Source organism: Zonotrichia leucophrys, chromosome 4 (assembly GCF_028769735.1).
Source record: "Zonotrichia leucophrys gambelii isolate GWCS_2022_RI chromosome 4, RI_Zleu_2.0, whole genome shotgun sequence".
NCBI classification, from domain to species: Eukaryota; Metazoa; Chordata; class Aves; order Passeriformes; family Passerellidae; genus Zonotrichia; species Zonotrichia leucophrys.
Window position 1 is genome coordinate 36,121,528 of NC_088173.1, and position 18,995 is coordinate 36,140,522.

The window sequence follows — 18,995 nt, forward strand, 5'->3', positions numbered from 1 at the left end:
AAACCTCCACTATTCCAAACTAGCAGATATTGTGCTGCCAAGACTTTAAAATCAACTCATTACTATGGCATGAAAAATGTCACATAGGCCACCTTCTGTGCCAAGAGCCACATGGTCACCTCCACCATGGAGCGAGACCGTGCCACCAGGAAGAGCAAGGTGACAAGCAGCTGGCAGGACAAGTTGCAAATGTCTGCATATTTATATCTAAAATATGCGCCTGTGTTATGTGGGAGGAAACCCTGCCCTGCCTTTGCCCTCAGGCCAGGATGATCACTGAGGTGGACATGCCAGGAAGCTGTCCGGTTGTATCGGAGTCAACAGAGTGGAGCCAATTTGGCTCCTACAGCAATGGTACTTTTACTGCAGCCAAATGATAAAACATGACCTGAAAGTCTTGAGGGCAGTTGTTAACACCCAGGAACGGCCACTAGCTAATAGCACACTGGCTTGGCACTCGGGAATCTTCCAGCTGCAGCTCTTTCCAACCTGCAGGATGAACATGGGCGAGGAAGGGTCTTACATACTTTTCCTGCAAGCTGAGATAACAGCAGCTCTACTTGTCTCACGAGGTTTGGAGGGAAGTGCAGACAAGGCTGACCCATTTGCAGTCTGAGAGGAGGCTTGTTGAGCACTGGGCTGTATCTGCACCACGCAGCAGAGATTGCCCCCATTCACACCAGTGGAGCGGATCACTATCGGCACTTCCCAGCTGCAACCCCTGACTTCAGTGACTCAGGCATATCTGTTAATTCCAGGTGGGTGATAATGAGCCAAACACACATTTCTTATGAAAATTCAAGCAGTTGTAGGGAATTGGCAAAACCAGACCTGGGCTGCAGAATGCCATTAAGCTGTAAATATGTGCTCTGAATAGGCCTTTTCTTCAGGCATCTCCCAAGACAATGGCACAAACATTTAATGGCATATTTCCTGCACTAGGACTGACTCCAGCAGAATGAAGTGGTTACCACAATTTGCAGGAGCAACAGATATATCCTGCCCATCTCAGCTGGACCCAGCTGTGGTGTGAAATGTGCCCCCAGGCTCTCATTTCTTTTTTTGCAGAACTTTTGTCATATATGATGCTTATTTAATACATATTTTATTGCAGCTCTTCACATTCCTCTTCAGATTATTAAGTGGAACAGAAATACACAAAGCAGTGACAGGGGAAGACTACTTGAGAAAAAGCAGTTTTAAAACCATAACAGCTTTTGTGGTTATGCTGGTTATGGAAGTGAATATGGAAAGTTCTGCCTGCATGGAAGATGCCAGTTCCATATCTAGATCAGAGCTGTGGATTTTGCTGCTGTGCCAGGCACATGAAATGGAGACACCACAATAAAGAAAATGACTAGGCCAAAATCTTTTGGGCATCAGGGCCTTCTCTTTTTTTCCAGCAGTTTAGACTGTTCTCAGTCAAACAGCAACTTCCCTGCTCAGCTCCATTAGTAGTATCAAACTGGTGCCACACATTGACCCCTTTTCCTGCCCAGTGCATAGGCAGCCTGGGAATCTGCAATGCCTACCTTCACTTCCACATGTGCCATCAGGACTGCAAAGTTGGTGAGGTGGTTGCAGGAGCACGTGGTGTGTGTCTTGTTAGTTGTCAGGAGGCGACAGCCCTGGGTGGACCAATACCCTGTCATCGTACGCTTCGTGTAGCTCCAGAACGAACAGTTTGGGTTAAAATTTTCTTCTGACTGCTGCAGGAAAGAAGTTAATAAATGCAGTAACAATGATAGGCTCTCAGAGATTTCTAAATGCACTATTGAGGCTCTTTGTAACTCTCACCCTTTAATTTTAGATAAACAATTAGCAGTGGTTTATACGTCAAGTATTACTTGCCAATACCAGAGAAAGTTAAATTGTTGCTGCACTCTTTGCTAATGCAAACTTACTTCTTTGTTCTTGATTAATTTCAGACATTGACTAAATCCAGCTCTTCAAAACCAGACTGCTTCATTTGCATTGCAGAGCAGAGAAATTAATTGCTTTAAGCAATCAACTTTTGCAACGACCGAGCTTGGCTAGCAGGAGGACTAGCTGTCCTCTTTCACTGTAATTCCACTTCCCTCTAACATCCCCTGCCACCATGATAAAATAACATTATGGTCTATTCTAATTTATTGGTAGTTTTTAATTACAGAATGATGCGTGTCAGCAACCAAGCAATGGGCATCAGCTCAAAGGAGACACTTTCTTTACTTCTATTAATGCAATGTAAGAGACACCTTCTCCATAAATATCACAAAGTGCAAAGGAACAAAAGTATAATTCAAAATCTAATCAAGGACTGCTGGGGGCAGTCAACAGCAGCCAACTTTTGCATCATTTCATTTCAGAAACAAAAAAATAAAAAAAAGAGAAGTGCTTTCTGAACTCACACACCTTGATGTGCTTGACAGTAAACACCACAGGATCAGCCAGGTAAACCTTATTGCTGAACTCCTTATTTATTGCTGCCGTGATGACAGGGGAGTTGACAATGACGGAGTGATTGGTCGACATCGCTTCTGTTCCCAACTTCATGCTGGCATTCTCCGTGGAGAGATAAGTGCCCAGGTTGTTGTACAGCACAAAAGCCACCCTGATCTCACCTAGAAGAGAGGTAAGAGGTTAGACAGCCAGGTTGAGTCACTGGGGTGGCTTTTTGTTTCTCAGATTGCAAATCTTTTCTCTTAACCAACTTCAAAACTGCGCTGAGAAAATGTGAAAGGACCAGGATGTGGCACATGAAAACCCATCTCTTGCCAATTCCAGTGAGCACCAAGAAGTGCAGAAAGCAGTCCTTGGATAAGAAGGGCAGAGCTCCTTCTTCCAAAAGAAACTTTTATAAGCAAACAGATGAGCGGAAGACAGACAAGGGAGGTGGGCTTATTTTTGGCATCAGGAGGTGTAACTGGCTTCAGAAGAAAAGAGGCCAGGTGGTCCATTTCCCACCTGACATCACTTTATTCTCCTGGATATACCTGAGAAACATGTTTCAAGATGACATGCTGCACAGATGCAGTATAAAACTATAATTTAGTCTGGTAATAAATTAAGACTATCTCAGGAAAATGTAGGGACAAATCTGAAAGAAGAAATCAAAACCATTCCAACAGAATTCCAATCTCATTTGACAGGTAAAACAAAATTTCAGACATTTCATTTAAAAATATTTTTTCTCTTAATTTGGCAATCAGATAATCAGAAAAACACCATTAGAGAGCCTGCAGAAATCTGAGTCAACCAGCCAACTGTTTTTAACTGAATCCATCCAGTTTGCCTTCTGTTTTGCACATTATTTCACAGTCTATAAATAAGAATGGAATGTGATTAGTTTGCCTTCATATGTATTAGTTGTGGAGAGATATGTTTTTGTTTCTATATGAATCACCACAGCATCTGAGGAAGGTGAGACACTGATGACTCCAAAGGTTCCTCCCAGCCTAAATCCTTTTATGATAATTCCATTTGCAGCTCTTTGGTGACCTCTGGGCATGTGTCAAGCTGGTGAAAATTGATGGGGTTCTGCTTTGAACAGAACTCCAGTGATACTGTGTCTCGAAATACAAAACTTTCCTTTCGTTGTTGACAACAAATAGCAAAGTCCTGCCCTGTTGGAGTTTTGCTACACATCTTGAGTTTTAAACTGCCTCTAAAAGAGGTACTTCTCCTCCATTCCTATGTGCAAGCAAGACAATGGCAAGACTTTGTGTCTGAACTATCAGACTGAACTTTGTCTAAAATTTTTATGTTTAGATATTTTAACACATCTGGTCTGGTTGTAATGCTGCCCTATCATTCCATGGTTTTTTGCTTTACACAGAGGAAGGTTAAGCACTGGCACAGATTGCCCAGAGAGGCTGGGAATGCCCCATGCCTGGAAGTGCTCAAGGCCAGGTTGGATGGGGCTTGAATAACGTAATCTAGTGGAAAGTGTCTCTGCTTATGGCAAGGGGGTTGGAACCAGATGATCTTAAGGTCTCTTCCAACCCAAGCCATTCTATGATTCTGTGTTTTGAATGCAGTGACCAAAACCTGTATATGAGTGTTGTCCCTCGCACATAGATTACATTTTAAAGGAAATCAGGAACAGGAGCATGTTGGGCCCACCAATAGAAACCTATAAGTTTAAGGTTGGTCTGCACTGAGGCTGTAGAGATCAACAAATGTGTCTGCTCAAACTCCTGATCTGGAAATAAATGGCTTGGCAGGATGAAGACTGTTTGCATATAACATCATCTAAAATTTATGCTGCACCAGGAGGTTCATAAGATACAGAAAGGCACTAAAGATTTAGACTCATAACAGTTAATCAACCTTTTCTGCCATGTTGGCTCATTATTAATATTTCCTGCCATTGTTTCTTCCCTGTACTTTTTCAGATATTTGTATGGTGCCCTGCTGTGAAGCAGTTTACTCAAATGAGCCTCTTATCCCATCTGAAGCCTCCTACTGCAGAAATCAGCACTTAAAAGCACTTCTCTGGATTCAGCACTGTGCCCCAGAAGCCCCCTAATTTGAGGATCTGATGCATTTTTACCATCACAAAACACTTTTGAAGGCTGTGAATCACTTATCAATAGAATACATTCCCAGTCAGCCAATGTAGCTTGCAGTCAAGGGCATGAGCAAATGACACCACTGTTAATTTAAATATTAACACAGCAATTAATACTTTACTTATAGTGGTTAAACACAAAACAATGCCTAAGGCATGGCTGCCTCATGAGGCTGGAGTGGCCTGAGGTGCCAGACCTACCATTTCGACCATTTTGCTTCAAGGTATTTGCTGACAGCTGAATGGCGCTTCCATGGCCCATGTTCTGGGGAAACTTCAGATCCTCCAGATTCCCATCTGTGCTCAGTCTCGCAACTTCCAGCTCTGTGCAGGAGAGACAGACACTAAGAAAAAAATCTCTGCCGAAATGATCTTCAACACGGTATTTCAAAGCTACAAAATGGTGTTCCAGACCAGCTGAGAGGAGGGGAATTAACTTACAATGCTGCGTGCTAGAATGTGTTTGGGCTCCTATTTCTTTTTAAATCTTTGCCCTGAAGAAGTTTTAAATTTAATTAAAAAAAAAAAGCGCGCAAATAAATTCTACTCTCTGTGGAAGACAAAAGACAACCGGTTCTTGTAAACAAGAACCTCAGGATATTAAGGACAATGGTTAAAATGAAAATCTGAGAATACTAGTTCTTTGCCACTGGCGATTGGTACTTTCTGTAAATGTTATCAGTGCTCAGGATCTGTATTCATGGAAATAGAAAGAAGAGTTGTTCTCATTTTACATATGCACAGTGGGAGTGCTGGTGCTTTCCATCATGCTTGTTTTTAATTAAAATCAACAATCAGCTGAATAAAGACACAAATTTGTATGAAATGAAATACAATTGCCTTACGATGAACAATCCCCCTGTGAAGCTCTGCTCTCGTTGCTCTAGCACAGATTATACCCTCAAAGCCGGCAGTAATAAAGACAGGTCAGGCGCTCATTTTCCATGGGATTTCAAGGGTAGAGAGCTGCCTTACTCCTTTAGGCTCTTTTGGAAAGACTTTGAAGTCCTTCAGACAGAGGCCCAAGACATATCTAACGAATCGCTCCCCAATTAATCTAGGGACCAAACCAAAGCCGGGCTTCACAGCCTTTACTCTTCTACTGTCTGCTCCCAGTACTGATGGGATCTGCCCCTTACGGATGTTGTCAGTGTTCTCCCGGACGATGTCTGTCTTCAGCAGGTTGTCAGCCAGCACGAAGGCGCTGTCCTCCACCGTGTCCAGCAGCTTGGTGGCCGCGCGCTGCTGCTCGCTCGCGTTCAGGTCCCTCCACGCGTTCAGAGCCTGAGGCTGCAGGAGGTTGTTCACCGTCTCCACCATGGCCTGCAAGGTGGGAGGATGGAGTGAGAAAAGACTCCAGCAAACCTAAAGCACCACAGACCTCCGACATATGCTCAGTCCCAGCCTCCACACACATCAGTTTACAGGGGGATGACAGCATCTCCTTCCCCCACCCGTTTGGGAAGCCTGCAATGGAGCAGGACAACTTTTATACCATCAGATGGGACAGGGAGGAAATACTGATATTATTATAAATGCAGGCTGGGAATGGTGCTTTTATGCTTCCATAACCATCAGCTCTGGACTTGGAAAAAGGAGGAATTAGGGCAGGTGGGGAAGGAGGGTAGGAGGAAGATGATGGTTAAGGAAACAAACATGCAGGAAAAACCCAACTGCAGCACCAGAACTCAAGAGCAGGGCTGGGGCATGCAAGGAAGGTGTTTGGTATCTGCAAAGGCTACACTCCCTCAAATATTTCCCAGCACATAACTTCTGGCAGGCAGCCATGAAGACACAGAGATAGCTGGGTTACACCACTTCATCCAGAGCAGCAGCAGCATGTGCCCGTAGAGATTTAGATAAGACGCTACATCTCAAATCTCTGCATTCAGGAAGGAGCCAGCCCTGCGGAAACTGCTTCAGTCCCTCCTACAGTGCACCTTCTGCCCTGGGCTGCCACACAAAGAGCTCTCCCATGGATAACTTCCCACAGGTTAATCTGGATGCACACACAGGATCACACAAAACTGCACTGGTCTCATAACTGCAAAATTACTGCAGTAGAATTTACCCAAACCGAAGGCTTTTCTCCACCTAAATCCTCTGCTTCCTTACTAACCATAGCTGACTCAACCCCTTTTCAGTGAACATTTTTTAATGAGACCAGCTGTACCAGTTGATAGAAATGATTGTGCAGAGGAAAAGGATAAAAAAATAAGCTACTTTGATCATGCTTTCTTCAGCTGGTTAGGGTCTAGTCACCAGGCAGGCCGACCCCACAGAGAAACACCTCCATGGCCAGCTAAGGCTGACTGCAGAAATCAACCTCCCATTCAACTGCTGTTTGTAATGATTTTCTTTATGCTGAGTACATAGGCATCAAACTCACTTCTCTGCTCTGCAAGCTGATGACAGTCCCATGGGACTTCAGCATTTTCCAAGCCTCAAGTGTGCCCTATGGGCTCACTGTCATGGGAATACTTCATTATTTATTCCTGATACTGTTGCTAAACCCACGGGTGGAAAGAAGCTGTGGCATAGCCCATTCTCCATCAGAGCCCTCAGGAGGAGGGCTACAATGGCAACACGTGGCACAGAGAATCCTGACTCACTCACCAGTCATGGTCAGATGCAAATGAGCAACAGGAGGATATGATCACATCAAACTAGAATTTATTGCTATATCCACATGACCTTAACAAGCATTTCAATTACAGCAAGGTTTGAGGAGAAAAAAGGCAGCTAGAACTGCCACTGTTGGCGCTTTTAAATCCCAGCAAAGATACCTTCTTTGAGTATGGAAGGTTTCTCACACCATCAGGTTTCCTGTTGGGAGACTGCGCCATAATTGGGCTCCTCTGACAGCACAAAGCTCCTACTTTCACAGTTACATTTATTCATGGTCAATTAACTCATTTGTTCTTATGCCAAACCTCTCCTATACCATAAACAAAACAACACATTCATTTAAGTGGAACTTGATAAGCATAAAGCAATTTTTTAACTGATTGTTAAACTGATTTTCCTGAATAGTCTAAAAATTACCTTAACACATTTGCTATGCACTTGCAACAAGCAGGCTAAAATTAGTAGTCAATAAGAAACAGAAAAATCCATAGCATTTCAATCTGATATTTTTCTGTGTTTTAGAGTTTGGAAGCCTGATCTCTGCAGCTCTTAATAAAATTCTGTAGTATATTATGGTAGCTTATCTCTTCACAGGCAAAAAAAGAGGTGGTGTTCTTTCCCAGTGACCAAAAAGCTTGATTATTTTGTGGTGCAGCTTCTATACAATATGGTGTAAAGATCTTTTATGCCTGGAAAGCAGAAAATGAGGATTTTTCTCCCCTTTCAATGTTATCACACAATTTGCCTTACCTCCATTTAGCTCAGCTCCTACCATTGTCTTAAATTCTCTGCTAAAACAACATCCTGCATACTTTTATCAATATCTGAATGGTGGAAAATGTCTTTGCAGCAGATCCAGCTCCTGGCTCTGGACAGAAAGGTAATGTCTATTCATCAGAATATGAAACAGATGCTGAAATATTTGCATTACAGTGAAACATCTGCTGCAAAGACCTTACCTCAGAAAAAACTATTTTATCTAATGCATTAGTTTTTTTTTGCTTTACATGTGCACATATGTGTGCATGCAAGTTTGAGAGAGAACACCAATTAAGCCTAATGTGCTGCTTCCTGCACCATGTGCACTCCCCACCAAATGCTGAGCATCCATCCTCTGGAAGTGATAACCTGAAACCAGCCACTTCACATCACTTTGGGTCTGGGGTCAAACACAAAAGCTTCAGGAAGATTTCCAAGGGCTTTGGGTCACGTCCTTGCCATGCATCTGAGCAAAGCTGGTAGACTGTCTTTGTTGGCATTACATCCGAGATTAATTTAGTCCCCAGCTTTTCCCAGAGGGTCATTCCCCTCACCTGTCTCAGTGCATTAATCAAGTGTTCCCCACATTATATTTCTGAGTGCAGCACTTCATTATGGCCGAGTGCTGTGGGCTGAAGCCAAGGAGATGAGGTGCTAATGAAATGTTTGCATTTTGGACAGGAGCTGAGGTAGGTGTTTAAATGAAACAAAACAGCTGTTATAGCAACAGTGCCTTGTGAGACAGAGATGCCAACTGGGAAAAGTTGGGCAGGGGAGTGGGAGTTGTGGGAAAGCAGGCACACATGACATGGATAGGCCTATGTCTTTACATTTAAGCTGGGCCTTTGTGATTTACAAGGGTTTGGCACCTGGTCCATTGACTCTGTGGTCTGATGAAGCTCCAGCATAGAAGAAACAGCTGTGCCAAACTTCCAGGAAAACCTCTCAGTGACCAGCTGGAGGAGGTTTAGCCCTGAGAGAGAGCCTTCCAAATGCAGAAGGCATGGGATAGGAGTGCTTGGGAGCTGATGGCTTGATAGGTTTTACCTGAGATCCCTGGGGATCCTGATAAAGGTGGGACTTTCAGAGGGAAAGTTCTGACCTAGTTTCATCTCACACCACGTCTAGCATTTAATGTGCAGCCAAGTAGGGAGCCCAGATACTTTCCAGTTTCTCTTTCCCCATTGAAAGTAGAAGAAACTACCCCAAGGATTATCTCCATTTCACACAAAACCACAAGAGACCAAACCCATCCATAAAGAACCAAACATCTGTTACAGGATGCTGCATGACCTTGATTGAAGACCCTGTCCTTGCTTCCCAAGCTAAAGAACTACATCTCCCGTGGTTTTCTGCTCTTCCTCTGCCTCATCCCTCTTCCAAATGCAACTTATCTGAGATTCTTGCAAAATAAAAATGTGGGGCTTGGAGCTCAAACGTACCTCAACACCACACACAGCACGGCACCAAACCAATGCTGTGATTACTTGGACTTAAAGAGTAGACAGCACAAGCACACAGATGCACCAGGAGAAGGACAAAAGTAACTCAAATTAGATCAAGAGAAAGCTTTCATAAAGCACAGCTCGCTTGTTTGTAGGCTAAGATCAAATGAGGGAAGAAGAGCATGTTAGAAGGGAGCCAAGAGGGCAGACTTTCCGTCTTTCTGTGCTGAGATACACAGCACAGCTTTATGCTCTCTGTGATGTCAGGGTATCTATACATGCAAAGCCAAACCCTCTAATTATCAGCCTGTAAAGAGCAACCATCCTGGGTCACTGAATTTTAGACACAGTGGACCTTTCATGTCCCCAGCAGTGACTGCAACTGGACATCAAGAGAAGAGCAAGACCCTGCTGAGCACAAAAGACAAATCCCGTGATGGTGATGCCTTTCATTATGTGCTTATATAGAACCACAGACTGTATGTTCAATGCAAATAAATGTTAATAAATTGCAGACAGAGGTTTTTCCCAAATAAGGGCAGGTGCTCGTGGTTTCTTGGTTCTATCCCGAGGTTACAAAGAAGAATCAAAATATAAACCTTCCTTCTTAGACACTTACAAATTGGTATTAAAAGATGCATTGTAAAAAGGAAATTAATTAGAAGCCTTACAGTAATTATGCATTACTAAAAGGCCAGTTGTACGTATCCCCATTGATTTCCTTTGTGACAGCTGCTACATTTCATTAAACTGAATTTTGCTTGTTCATTTATTCTTCTCTTCTCTTCTCTTCTCTTCTCTTCTCTTCTCTTCTCTTCTCTTCTCTTCTCTTCTCTTCTCTTCTCTTCTCTTCTCTTCTCTTCTCTTCTCTTCTCTTCTCTTCTCACCTGGCTACGTGGCACACAGTTAAAACCTCGGAGGTTTGCACTCTGTATATATCCAATGATACCATATCTGTTTAATTTTCTCTCACTGTACCAACATCCAAGACACCACTTTTTGATTAAAAAGAATTTTGCAATGTAAAATCTCTCTTTAAATGGGACTCAACACTGAAAATCACTCAGAGATGTTAGAGGTACTCAGATCATTGCCAAATTTGGCACTAGACTGCAATGTGCCATGGTGCTTAAGTACAGCAGCCCTAACCTTAGAAAACCAGCAGCTTTCCTAGAGTTAGGATCTCTTTAAACCTTTTTTGTTCATTTTGGCCTTTTGCTGAGCAGCTGATAGAAGATCAAAAATCTCAACAAACCTACAGCTGGAGAAAATACTGCTTTATGGCAAGTGAATACCAGCAGGTCCTACAGGGAATATTGGTTGAATCCTTCTGTTGAGTAGTTTTCAAATATGCAGTTTGTCCTTCCTTACAAAGGAGCATCTCCTTAAGAAGAGACTAAACACACTTTATTTAGCATGAAACTTGCATCAAGGACTTACCTCCTATAGCAGCTTTGGGAGAATAAGACAGTGGAACAGGGCAATAAAGTACCACTTTTGCAATGACATCTCTAATTAAAACATCTGGATTTTATAACCTGTAAAGCCCTGCCTCATACTGCTGACGCTTCCTTGATCTCACAGGAATATCTCATGCAGCACACTTTGAAAAATTAGAATATAAGGAGCTGCAGCCACGTGGCTTTGCATAGGCAGGCTAAAATCGTGGCTGGTGCATGAAGCAAGCAGTGCTTTGGTACCCCTGTGCCAAAGGTGTTTGCCAGCACAGACTTAGATAAAGAGATTTGTTCACTCTTCCTGAAAACAGCAGTGCTCAACCTGCAGAGTGCAATCACACAGGCACAGCCTCAGGCCATGCTTAAGGCCTGAGTTTCTGGTCCTGCCTGAGGTCTCCCCACAGAGCTCCAAAACAAATGCTGTTGTCTTTATCTGAAAAATGCAAACACGTAACCCACCCACTTTTTATAACAGCTTGAGGTTTTGTGGCAAATCAGCAGAGAAAAAAAAGCACAAAACTCCTTTCAGGCCCACACTTCACAGTGAAAATGAAAAACCCATCAGAGAGCAGATGCACTGAAATGTTGATATGGTACAATGATCACAACGTTATGCTCTTTTTTCCTTTTTCCTGACTGGAAAGCAGTGGTACTTGAAAAAAGCTTACTTGTGTCCTTGCTCAAGAATAGCTGGTTTTGCTCTGGATTCGTATTAAACACCCAGTGCTAAAACAAACCCTTTCCTCAAGCTATCAATATTTGCAAGCCTCCAAACTAATTGAGTTAAAGGCACAATCAATGCCATTGACCACAAATTCTGCCAGCAAGTTCTGCTGGAAGTTGTTTGATTCTTGCCTCTGGCCAGAAAAAGCACCAGTATAAGAGAAAATCCCTTTAACTCTGAATGTACTTGGTAGAGTAGGAGGAGAGGACCAGCATCAAAGTATGGATGTGGGAACACAAATACTTCTGGAAAGGTTACTGCATTAAGAGGGACCAATTGAGGAAATGACATGTCTTTTTGGAGTGGCAAATGAACAGCACCTCAATCCCACTACACAGGGTTAATCAATCAAATGATTACACTCATCCACTGTGTGGGACTTAAGGACAAAAAGAGATGCACATGTCACTTCTTCAAGCTTCCTAAACAAGGGAAATGTCATTTGGCTACATGATGGCTTTAAATCCTACTTCTTAGCTGAAAAGTGCCTTCAAATCTGTTTGACAAGGCTCTTCACTCTTGGATGATTTTTTTCCTTGACATTTATTCTTTTAATTCAAAATCAAAATTTGTCTCTGGTCAAAGCATCAGTAAGCACAATGGAGACAATTTCTTAGAGGGAAGCCCAGCCACTGTCTAATGTTTTTTAAAAACCAACACTGTCATCACAAAACTGTTGTAACATTCAGTGGAATGGACACACATATTTAGACTGAAAGGAGCTCAGCCACAGTGAGTGCTTGAAAATAAATAAATCATTAGAATATCTACTGCTAATCTTTGCTTCTGTCTTCAAAACTAAGCCAGAAGCAGTAGCCTACATCTGGCACCAGAGTGGTGATTGGCAGCAGATGATATCAGTTTTGGTGAACTGAGACAAAGCCATTGCAGCTCATGGCAAAGGCAAGAAGAGAACTTCCCACGACCATGCAGAGGAATTTCTAAAATTGCTCCACAAATTGTGAGCAAAGGCTCCCAAGAGAGAGCATGCAACACTCTCTCTTCAGCTACACAGAAAATGTTTATGCTGTGGCTACAGTAACTGTACTGACTCAGAAATGGCCTGAATTCCAGCAGCGCTGAGAACTCACTGTAGTGAGAAGAAAGGCACTGACCTTTATTAAAATTAGGCCATCTACAAAATGCTTAACTATGGAATTAATGGTCTATTACTAGGTATGCAAGGTTTGCAATCTTGGCCTTGAACTACCAATAATCTCCTAATGGGAGCATGCAAAAAATAATAGGCAATATGAGAAAGAGAACAAGGTTACAAATTACAGGTTATGGTTTTGCTTTACTTACTATATGAGGAAGAATATTTTAAGGTCAGAAGGCATCCGTAGAACTGACATAAAAGGAATTGATTGGGAAGAAGGAAATAACATACGATCTATTTCATCTAATGAGATCTTCCCCGCAGAATAGGCTGAGAACTGCATTTATGAATCATCTGTATTTGCTGCCCTACTGTTTGGGATTTGAAACCATACAGGCAACTGCTAGAGTAATTACACCAGGGAAGAAAGCAAGGCTGTTGCAAGAAAGGAAAATGCCTCTGACAGGATATCCAGAGCCTTCAAGAAAACTCCTGGGGAGTCTGTGAGGCTCATTCTTTCCTCCAGCGGTTCAAATCAAAGGGACATCTCCCACTGCTCCCTATGCCAATTTACATTCAGACTTTTTACCAGGGACACCAGATACCAGGAGCGACTCAGACTCAAGCAGAGAGTAAGCACAGAGCAACATAGAAAACACTAGATGTTTTTTTTTCTCAGTTTTGCCATGTGAGAACCTAACCCATAGCTGTAGCTGAGTTGTAGGTGGACAAACATGGGGTCACCTTCCTTTTTAACATTTATGCGATGAATTTTGGAGTCTGGTCACAAACTCAAGGCTGCTGCTTTGATCCTCCTCTCCCTTAACAACAGGCTCACTGCAGCAGAAACATGCAGGGTGAGGATTTCTAGTTTCACTCTTGCTGACACAAATCAAGTGCAGGTTTCTCAAGCTGTGAAGTATATTAAGTTCACAGAGTTTTAACAAAGGACTACCAAACCACTGAACCTCACTGCGAGTCACACTTCTTTCAGATGTCCTTTTAATTATATTAAATGAAAGTTTTAGGCACTTTGATGCTGATGGGCAAACATCTCGATCTCTTGAAAAAGCAGCTAAAAGTACTCCCTGTAGCTATAGTTAATATACAACATTGTATGCTCACTGCTAGCCAATTTATTCCAGCCACTTTAACAACGATACCTCGCCTGACAGGCTGTGCAGAATAGCATCAGGAGTCAAGCAATGCACAAATCATCAGAGAACTCTCAGAGCTGTTTGACACACACTGCAGAGCTCTTTGTCATACAGCCAATTAAGTGACCAAACAAGGAACTTGAAAACCTTCATTAATTTGCCTCTTTTTTATACAAATGGAGGTTAGAGTCTTTCTTGTCAGAGGCGCAACAAGAACGCAAGCAAACACGGCATAATTCAATTTGTGCTCCCTCTCAGAGTTGCAAGTTTCCTTCGTTTAGTCTTCATGGAAGCTGTGACCAATCATGCAAGCAAGAGAGAAGTAGGACAAACAGAATTAATCCACTTTAAATAGTACTGGCTAAGTCCCAGATGCACCTTTTATCTGATGAGAACTACTAGGTTAGCAAAGAAAAAAAAAAAATAAAGTCTCTTCTGCTCAGGTCTAAACCTAATGCCTTGAATCCTCTGAGGAAAGCCTTTCAAATTTTGCTTAGTGCAGCAATTCAAACAGCACATGTTTCAAACAAGAAGTGTTCAGAAAACTTCCAGGAGAACCAGAAGGACAACTCTGCAACCTCCTGCCATTGTCTGCTACCAGGAGCCTGCCGTCCTCTCAGCGCTGGCTTCATGTGTGGCTCTGATGACACCACACCCAGAAGCTCTTGTAATTACCAAGGGGGAGGTGGCACCTCCATCATTGCCATTTGCTATCCAGACCAGTGCAGAGCTACAAAAGAGGGCAAGTTGACTTACAGGGCAGCTCAGAGGATGGCAGGAACCAAGAGCAGCAAACTCCATTAGATGAGGAAGATGCTGCAAGAAGCAACCCTCTGCTGCCTCCTTCCACCCTTTCCACAAAGCTGCCATTCACACTATCTGTTGTATTCACCAGCCTCTGGCTTTAAAACCACTCACACTGACTTTATAAAATAAACCAAAAGAATGGGAACCCTGTGAAGTTTTTGTCTTCCAAGATGCTCATCCCAAACGCAGCATGCAACTTCACAGGGAAGAGGCCTCTGCTTTGGCACTGCAGGGAAATTCATTGGCCTCCTGATGCCCCAGAGCTGCAGCCCACAAATCCAAGTGAAGCAAGCAGGTGAGCCCAGACTTTGCAATCAGATGCATGAACATGATAAAGAGACTGCAAGCACGGGTGTGGTATGAGCCTTTAATAAAACCTGTGTTTCCAGCTACTAAATCAGCAAAATTCTCTAATTTTTTCCCCATGTTTAAGTTTTCTGTTTTAATACAGCCTCACTTACTACATTATGTGAGTACTTAGCATTTTGTTTTTCTTTTTACTAGCCCACCTCTGTTCCTAGAGGACAGGGGAATTGCATCCATGGCATTTTATGCTGGGGAGCTGAGAAATACTGAGCACATGACACTTACTGAGGGGCATGAAAGAAATCTGTGACACTAAACCCAGTTTCACAATCCCCAAAAGTCAAGTAATTTATGTTTTCTACAACTCCAGTGCTTCAGTTTAAGGACAACAACTTTTGGAAAATGAACAAACATCAATTCTGAAAAAACTGAAGAAAATTCATACCAGCTTATATCACAGACCAGCCAGCAAACCAAGCCATGCTAATCCAATGCATCACCTATTGTGATTCATTCTCCCACATTATGACTTTTCCATGCCCTTCCCAAAATAGACTGGAAGAACTTCAGAAAGGTGGGCAGAGGAGATGTGGATGTCTGTTCTCTAGAAGGCCAACCTCTTTGCCAATGGAGCACCTTGCTGAGTCCACTCTGCCACCTTTTTATACACCTTGCTCAGCTCAGTCTCAGCTGACTGTTCAGTAGTATCACCAATTAAAACTCACTTAGCAGTTTCTTGCTATCACCATGACTGAAAAATCTTTCAGCAACTGTCCAGTCATTGTATTAATACATGTTCATCATGCCACCTGCTGAGCTGGTTCTTGCTGGATTTGTGAGACTAAAACAGATAATTTACCACATGTGAAACTCAAGAAGCAGCATTTGTAACCTCTATCTGCAGTCAATAAAATCCTTGAGCTTTTAACTCAACAAATACTGTGAAAGTGAACAAATTAAATCCATGTTTGTTTTAAAGGCACCCAAAGAGATGAGGTGATAATCTGATAATGCACTCCCAGTTTTATGTTTGAATAACTTGCAAAATTTCTCCATCCACTTTGCATATCTATTTATAGTAATTTATTTTGGGCTTAAGAGGGCTTTACACATCAATCGCTACAGGGGCTCTGTCCTGGCTACTTAAATTGGTTAGCCCAATGAAAACAGTAAGACTGATTTTAGCAATTATTATCTTCTCAGGTCACCCTCCTCCTTCCAAAAAAATACCTTTCCTCAATGGCACTTTTGATATTCACAGTTCCTGGACATCTCCTGCATAAACTTCATACTGCACCTTCCTTTGTCTAGGGAGCACAGAATTGAAGGTACACTTCCAGCCCTCTGAGCCAAATTCAGCCAGGGATGCTCTTCACAGTGATGGGATCAGCATGAGGAGATCATGTCAGCAAAGTTGAACACTCTATTGCTCTGCCATCAACGCCACATGTCCCAGCGACTTCCCATGTTCCACTGACTTAACAAAGCCCAGGGGGTCACCACTTAAGATTTGTTGAAAAATCTCTGTCAAATTCCCTCAGTGAGCCCAGACATTTCACTTTCTGGTAAAGGATGAGTAGCCTGTAACAGGACTATCTGCAGTCACATCTAGTTGCTACTACAGACAACCTCTCCCTCACTAGATTTTTCTATGACTTTAGCCACACAATTTTCCACCTGGAACATACTGTATGAAAATATGTCGAGATACGTTACTTTACCTCCATTTAGTACAAAGAAGAGCTGAAAAGGTTCAATTAGGTCATCTAATTCATTCTTCAAGCCCTCTTTTACAGCACTGTCCTCTTCAATATATATAGCAGATTTGTCCATACCCATACTTAACAGTTCAAGCAATGAGTTTTCATCAGTTTTTATCTACTGAAGAAGTAGATGCATGATTAATGCTTAAACATGCAAGCAACCTTTCCAAGTGAAAGGAAAGGAGTCCTTGAAATTAAGAGTAAGCTGAAGTTTTTGCAGAGTATTCAGGCTTTATTCTATCAAGGCCAAGCTTTCTGTAGGGTGTATTAAACTCACCAATCGCTACTGTTTGAAAAAAGACAGAAGAGCAGGAGTGTGCATTGGCTCTGTGGAGAATGCCTGTGCAGCCAGGGGAAAGGACAGCTATGGATCAGGCAGCACACAATGTCCCCAACAGGACTGTGCAGAGTTAAAGCAGCCTCACCATGTTTCGAGGGGTACCAGTACACAAGGCAGCTAGCTTGGGAGTGAGCACTGCACTGCAAACTTTCCTAAATTCCATCAAATGCCTCCTAGTTGCTTTCTCTGGGATCCCAGATAAGGGATATGTAATTCCATAACTCATCTTTATCCATCAATGTATATGGAAAGGAACATGTGACTTTATCTTGTGACATTTTCCAAAGGGAAGACAGCCTCCCAGCACAGAGGGGTACTGTTTCATTTCTAACAACCTAGAAATCCAGATCATCCAATCCCATTTGCTAAATGAAATTTGTGTGCACAAAATAAAGTCAGTACAGACTGTAGGAAGTGCAATTTTGCAGGAAAATGCAGGTACAGACAGCCCCCTCCAGAAACACAAATTCATTTATGCACGCTTCACATATGCATATAAATAATGATCAACCACCCATAAGAACAATACCAACATTCACAAGCACAAGACAGAGATTAGAAGGTAAAGCATTCACATTTCTTAGAGCAGCATTAACTGTCCTACAGTATACAAATAGATTTATATAAAAAAAAACCAAACAAACACTGGAGCAAATACTATAAGGCAAGGTGACAGGATTGATAAGATAACTTGAGGTCCCACTCCTGAAAAGCCCACAAGTGTGAACTTTCCAGAATGCTGGAGCTTGACTTTGTTCGCATCAAACACAACGTAAGCCTATGAAAGTCAGGCCAGACCTGGGTGAACTTTATGGGATGTTATGTTCATCACCCTATGCACTGTTTGCAGCACTCTCCTCCTTCCAACATCTCTCTGTAAGACACTCTGCATTTCATTACAATCCTACCTCCTCCCTCCTGCTTAGTGCTGCCACTTTGAATTGTTCTCAATTTATAAGTGTATAAGGGGAAGAAGGAAAACTAAGGAAATGCAGGTGGCAGTAGCATGAATGACATGCTGTAAGTAAAATCCAGTTGGTCTGGAGACACCTCTGTGAGCAGCAATTTTGTGTTCTTTACTTGCACATCTCTATACTGTCCTGCTCATTCAGTCGGCCAGATGAAACTTGTCAGATCTCTCTTGTGGTTTTTTTTTCACTTTCTGATTCAGAGATTTTGTCCCAAATTTTTGTCAAGTCTGAGAGAAATGGGGCAGATCAGTGAGGTAAAAAATGACATTATTATCCTGTAACCTTAACCTTAGAACTTGCTGCCACAAAGGTAGTAATAATCAGATTATTCACAGAGACAAGACCCACTTCACAGTCATTCAGTCAAACAACTGGACACGTGTATTAAAAACACAAGAAATACCTGGACATAGGCCCTGCAAGAGCGCTCCCTTTTCTGAAGCTGAGTCCATAAAGAGAGCAGATTAAAGACGGAATAGAAAAAACAAGTTAGTGACAGAACAAGGGAAAAAAATAAAGAAGAAAATGCCTGTGAAAAACCCCTCATTTCTCTCTTAAACAGCTCCTGAAAAACCAACCAAACTAAAGAAGTGAGCGTTAGTCAGCAGTGGAAAACTGGAAGGACTGGCTCCAGAAATGTGGATTAGTCTCTTTTCAGTGAAGTGAAGCACACTGGCAACTTTGCAAGAGCAGCTGTTAGATGGTAGAAGACTGAAGTCTAGTAGAGATACTCAAGACATGATGTTTTCCTTACAGCTTGGAGATCACACATGACATTTCCATGTCAAACAAGGTAGGAAAAGATGAGGCTGATGATTATTTGCATAAGAGGAGCATGGGCTCTGCAGTCAGACAGTGAAATATAACCAAGCTTCAGATGAGCAGGACCAACCCCAGGGAACAAGACTTGGGCAGGACTGCACACTGATACAGCCTGGACCTGCATAGACCCACCCTGACAGACCTGGCAGGCATTCAGCAGCAGTG

At 42.5% G+C, this 18,995-nt stretch overlaps 1 protein-coding gene across 25 annotated transcripts in view; it reads right to left on the reverse strand.

The window, feature by feature from the left end:
- ADGRL3 (adhesion G protein-coupled receptor L3) overlaps positions 1–18,995 on the reverse strand; it is a 498,089-nt gene that overhangs the window by 71,056 nt on the left and 408,038 nt on the right. For 20 of the 25 annotated variants that reach the window (XR_010439890.1, XM_064711138.1, XM_064711142.1 and 17 more), the window contains 5 exons: positions 18,412–18,450; positions 5,692–5,875; positions 4,754–4,876; positions 2,395–2,603; positions 1,533–1,709 (listed from right to left, as the gene is read on the reverse strand). Coding sequence is in view for 24 of the 25 variants with exons in the window: in XM_064711138.1 (XP_064567208.1) it covers positions 1,533–1,709; positions 2,395–2,603; positions 4,754–4,876; positions 5,692–5,875; positions 18,412–18,450 (732 nt within the window). In the remaining variant the exon portion in view is untranslated. The remainder of the gene's footprint in view (positions 1–1,532; positions 1,710–2,394; positions 2,604–4,753; positions 4,877–5,691; positions 5,876–18,411; positions 18,451–18,995) is intronic. The other 5 variants (XM_064711124.1, XM_064711131.1, XM_064711133.1 and 2 more) reach the window with 2 other exon arrangements.